This window comes from Cyphomyrmex costatus, unplaced genomic scaffold (assembly GCF_001594065.2).
Source record: "Cyphomyrmex costatus isolate MS0001 unplaced genomic scaffold, Ccosl1.0 scaffold386, whole genome shotgun sequence".
Taxonomy (NCBI): Eukaryota; Metazoa; Arthropoda; class Insecta; order Hymenoptera; family Formicidae; genus Cyphomyrmex; species Cyphomyrmex costatus.
The window spans coordinates 40617-46057 of NW_017278057.1; the positions used below are offsets into that span (position 1 = coordinate 40617).

At 29.4% G+C, this 5441-nt stretch overlaps 1 protein-coding gene across 1 annotated transcript; it reads left to right on the forward strand.

Moving 5' to 3' along the window:
* Positions 1-825: 825 nt before the first annotated feature.
* On the forward strand, positions 826-2009 carry LOC108776793 (uncharacterized). The gene is made up of 3 exons (XM_018543505.1): positions 826-1215; positions 1299-1596; positions 1804-2009. Exons 1-3 carry the CDS (start codon positions 826-828, stop codon positions 2007-2009), a joined length of 894 nt encoding a protein of 297 aa, XP_018399007.1.
* Positions 2010-5441: the final 3432 nt, after the last annotated feature.

Here is a 5441-nt window from a genome sequence, read left to right on the forward strand (position 1 = left end):
AATATTTATTAGGGTGCAGTCACATGGAGTCAGAAATAGCGGAACGGAAGAACAACGGAAAAGGCAAATGGAAGGGGTTAACTAATCAGAGCAATTCCGTTACGTTATTTCGTAACTGGGTTTCACATGATGAGAAATATATTGACGGAACGGAACGAACGGAATAAAGCGGGGAGCACAGACTTTTGCATAACGCATAATACATATACATAAAGAATTTGATTGGTCCATTGACTCATGCATAAGAAAATGGGCCAATGAAATTCCTTATGCACATGCTTTATGCATTATGCAAAAGTCTGTGCAAGGCTACGCGCTGGGTGGAAACGTACTATAACCTCAAGTGGTGCGGCGAAAACAGAAGTTATCAGACCACAGTCTGATAGTACATACATATGTATATGTATGTACATATAAATATTAATTAAGTATAAACATTAGAATAATAATTCGTTTATATATTGTCTGGTTAATAGGAAGAAAAAGCAAGTAAGGTATGGATGAAAGTGAGAAAATTCTTGTAGAAGCACCAAAAGAAAAAGAAGAATGTAATCCTATTAATACTAGCTATAATAAAGAACAATTAACGTTACCAGGACAAATAAGGAAATTTTTATTACACAAAATAAGTAAATGGAAAAAACTCCACAATTAGGATGGGTGAAAGAAATGAGAAGGGAAAAATTAATTAAAGCTTATTTCCTGTATAAAGCTTTAAAAAAGAGAAAAGAAAAGGAGGCAGTTTTACGAAAAATGTGGGTACGACCAGTATATACCGAAGAAAGAAGACATGAACAAGGAGCAAGCAACAATCTAATTAAAGAAATGAAAAATAGAGATCCTGAAAAATTTATTGAATATTTACGAATGGACATAAATTCGTTTAATGAATTACTGAAGTTAATCGAACCACATATTACGAAACGAAATGTTGTTAGAGCTCCAATACCAGCCATTACTCGATTGGAGATATGTTTACGCTATTTGGCTTCGGGCGATATTATGCCTTCCCTTTCTTTTGCGTTTCGAGTTGGAACAAATACAGTGTCTAAAATTGTAGCAGAAACTTGTCAATCTATTTGGAATGGCTTAAAAGAAATAGTTTTCCCTGAATGTACAGAAGAAATATGGATAGAAAAAGCTAAAGAATACCAGGATATATGGGATTTTCCAAATTGTGTAGACGCAATTGATGGAAAGCACATTGGACTTCAGGTATATATAATTGATGTACTATCACAAACGATTTTTTGCCTTTGTTAATTACTTATTAACTACTTGTTTTGTTTATATTATAGGCTCCATCACACAGTGGTTCAACATTTTATAACTATAAAAATATGCACAGCATTGTGCTTATGGCACTAGCAGATGCCAATTATCGTTTTACAGTAGTAGATATTGGTGGTGAAGGGAGACGAAGTGATGGCGGTATATTCCAGCACAGTGAACTTGGACGTCAGTTGGAATATATCAGTTTGAATTTACCAAAAGCAAGTTCTATTTCAGAAAAGGGTCCTAAATTACCGTTTATAATAGTAGGTGATGAAGCTTTTGCATTAACACCCTATATGCTGCGTCCATATCCTCGAAAGAGTAATTTAAATGTACAAAAAAGGATATTCAATTATCGTTTAAGTCGTGCACGAAGAGTTGTCGAATGTGCTTTCGGCATTTTAGCTTCAAAGTGGAGAATTCTCAGAAAACCTATTGAAACAAATGTTGATACAGCCATTAGTATTGTTCAAGCAATTGTTTGTTTACATAATTTTTTAATAACAAGAGATCTTACACATTCAATAGAACAAAGAACATATCTCGTAGATATTCCTCCAAAAGATGATGATAATTGTTTTCAAAAATTACGTAACCCTGAAAATTGTCTAGAAGTCATAGAACATAATATACTTCAAACTGGGAGTATTGTTAGAGATTTATTTACGCAATATTTCTGTACAACTGGAGCTATTCAACAGCAGTGGGCAAAGGCTTACACAAATGATTATTAAATAAAACAGCAGTCCAAATGTAACATTACTTTATTATTTATTATCATATACCATCTCTTAAATATAAAGTTCTTTATAAATCTTTACCATTTCTTAACTACTTCATCCTTCTTTAAACTTCTTTATAACATGTACTTCTTTATAATTTGCTTTTATAAATCTTAGATATTAATACATCCTTATAGACCTCTTCACATCAAATAAGTAATATCACAATATTCGGAACACTGGATAACGATAGTTGTTACTATCTTTAATTGTTACTATCTTTAAACTATAAAATAAACTGTAAACATATAACTCTTCCTTCTATATCCCTATTTATTATTATAAACCTTCTCTTAAACATAACTTCTTTATAATTATTTACGATTTCTTAACTTCATCTTTCTTTAAACTTCTTTATAAGATATATTTCTTTATAATTTGCTTTTATAAATCTCTCTCTTCTCTTAGATATTAATACATCCTTATAGACCTCTTCAAATCAAATAAGTAATATCACAATATTCGGAACACTGGATAACGATAGTTGTTACTATCGTTAAACTATAAAATAAACTGTAGAGATATAACACTTCCTACTATATCCTTTCTTCTTCTATTTCTTCATATAGTTTTTTTAAGAATTCTATTTCTAACCGTGATCTTTTCTTATATGATAATTTGCGCATACCCTCTCCTATACGTAGTAAAAATCCATCAATAGGATTACATTCTTCTTTTTCTTTTAGTACTTCTACAAGAATTTTCTCACTTTCATCCATACCTTGCTTGCTTTTTCTTCCTATTAACCAGACAATATATAAACGAATTATTATTCTAATGTTTATATTTAATTAATATTTATGTGTACATACATATACATATGTATGTATATATATATATATATACATACAATAATACTAATAATAAATACTTTTTAAATTCACTGATGGGGTGCAAAGTGAGGACTCTGATATTGCACTACATTCTGATTCATCGTTCTTCTCATTGATAAAAAATACTTCATCTGACTCATCATAATTTGATGTAAATTCTCTTGATGTAGATGCTTTGCTATCATCTATTGTCTTTCATAAGGAAGTTGCAGTTCTGAAATAAGAGTTAGAGACGGTCAGAGTTTTCATGTAAAAATGTCCATAACACATCATGTTCTATTAAGTAGCAAAACTTTTACTATAAAATCCAGCAACTAAAATATCACTACATAAGTATTATTTTTCTTACTGTCGATATTCCAGTGTATCGTTCAGAAACATCATTACGTTATAATAACGAAAAGATGGCCTGATAACTTCGATTATCGCCGCACCACTTCTTTGTGCAACATCTTGTTGCTTTTTGAATAAATTTCTGGCTTTTCTATAACAATCTTTTAAGTAGTTCCAACGTATCTCCGCGTCCGTAGGTGTGTACATACAACCCTATAACATACAATTTGTGTTCATAATTATATACTCGTATATATATATATATAAATGAAAAGGTCAAGCCATGTTCAAAAATAGATGCTCGCAAATTAAAAAACCCAACAAATTTAAACCTTTGAAAACTAACCGCAAAAATTTGATCCTTCCTAAATTAAAATGATTACCTAACCACAAATTAGAAAACCCAATAAATTTCAACCTTTGAAAATTAACCACAAAAATTTGAACCTTTCTAAATTAAAATGATTATTTAATAATGTAACATAATAATTTAAACCTTTAATACTTTAAATGATATTATCTAATATAATATATGACCACGAAAAGTAACTGATATATTACTAAATGTGCCAGTTCAAAGTGAACATACGTTATGTTATTTTCTATGTTGAATATGTACCACGAAAAGTAAATAACAGATTAGTCAAGGTACAAATTAAAATGAACATACCTACATATAACTAAAACAGATTACAATCTGCATATTACAGTTTTCTAGAAAATAACTGCAATGAACATACATAAAATATATTTTCTTTGTTGAATATGTACCACGAAAAGTAATTAATAGATCATTCAAGGTGCAAATTCAAAATGAACATACATACATATAAGTAAAACAGATTACAATTTGCATATTACAGTTTTCTAAAAAATTTCTGCAATATGTTATTCTTAGTGCACAAAATATAAAAGTCGGTTATTGAGATTTGATTTGAAATTTATTTAATTTATACTAGCCCGTGCAATGAAAAATAATTGCTTGTAATTCCAGAGTACCAATCTGTTAATGAAACGGAAAAAGAACATGGCGGCCTGCTCTCAAAAGACTTTCGATGGATGGAATAAATGATTGAAATAGAAGTTATGAAAATGTTTTAGATTAAAAGAATTTAATCTTTCTTTAGTCGAATTTCTAATTTTTGTTTGAACTTCCGGTTTTGAGTTAGTTGTATTATAGCATAGATAAGAAATTTATCAATTAACTCTGAAAAAAAAGTGACATCATTCTTACGGTGCAAGTACAAAATGTAATAGTGTTTGGAAGATTGATTTAAATATTCGCATTAATGACGGCAAGCCTCGATTGGTATTGTTGAGAATGACATAAGTAAAAGGCATTACAACATAATTTTGTGTGTTCACATCGTTATCGTTATGGAGCTTTTGAAAATACGGTGGGTCCTTATTTTATTCTAATCTAATCTTATTATTCATTATTTATAAGTAATACTTTTCGTACTTCAAGTGTCGAAAAAATTACTCCGTACAAGCTTCGACATTACTTCTAAGTGAACAACGAGAAACTCATCAGTCTTTTGAGAGCAGGCCGCCATGTTCTTTTTCCGAGTCATTAACAGATTGGTACTCTGGAATTACAAGCAATTATTTTTCATTGCACGGGCTAGTATAAATTAAATAAATTTCAAATCAAATCTCAATAACCGACTTTTATATTTTGTGCACTAAGAATAACATATTGCAGAAATTTTTTAGAAAACTGTAATATGCAAATTGTAATCTGTTTTACTTATATGTATGTATGTTCATTTTGAATTTGCACCTTGAATGATCTATTAATTACTTTTCGTGGTACATATTCAACATAGAAAATATATTTTATGTATGTTCATTGCAGTTATTTTCTAGAAAACTGTAATATGCAGATTGTAATCTGTTTTACTTATATGTAGGTATGTTCATTTTGAATTTGTACCTTGAATAATCTGTCATTTACTTTTCGTGGTACATATTCAACATAGAAAATAACATAATGTATGTTCACTTTGAACTGGCACATTTAGTAATATATCAGTTACTTTTCGTGGTCATATATTATATTAGATAATATCATTTAAAGTATTAAAGGTTTAAATTATTATGTTACATTATTAAATAATCATTTTAATTTAGAAAGGATCAAATTTTTGGGGTTAATTTTCAAAGGTTGAAATTTATTGGGTTTTTTATTTTGTGGTTAGGTAATCGTTTTAATTTA

Coding starts and splice junctions, on each gene's coding strand:
- LOC108776793 (XM_018543505.1), top strand. CDS start 826: ATGAAAAATAGAGATCCTGAAAAATTTATTGAATATTTACGAATGGAC. Junction 1,216..1,298: donor GAAAGCACATTGGACTTCAG/GTATATATAATT, acceptor TTTATATTATAG/GCTCCATCACACAGTGGTTC. Junction 1,597..1,803: donor GCGTCCATATCCTCGAAAGA/GTAATTTAAATG, acceptor CACATTCAATAG/AACAAAGAACATATCTCGTA.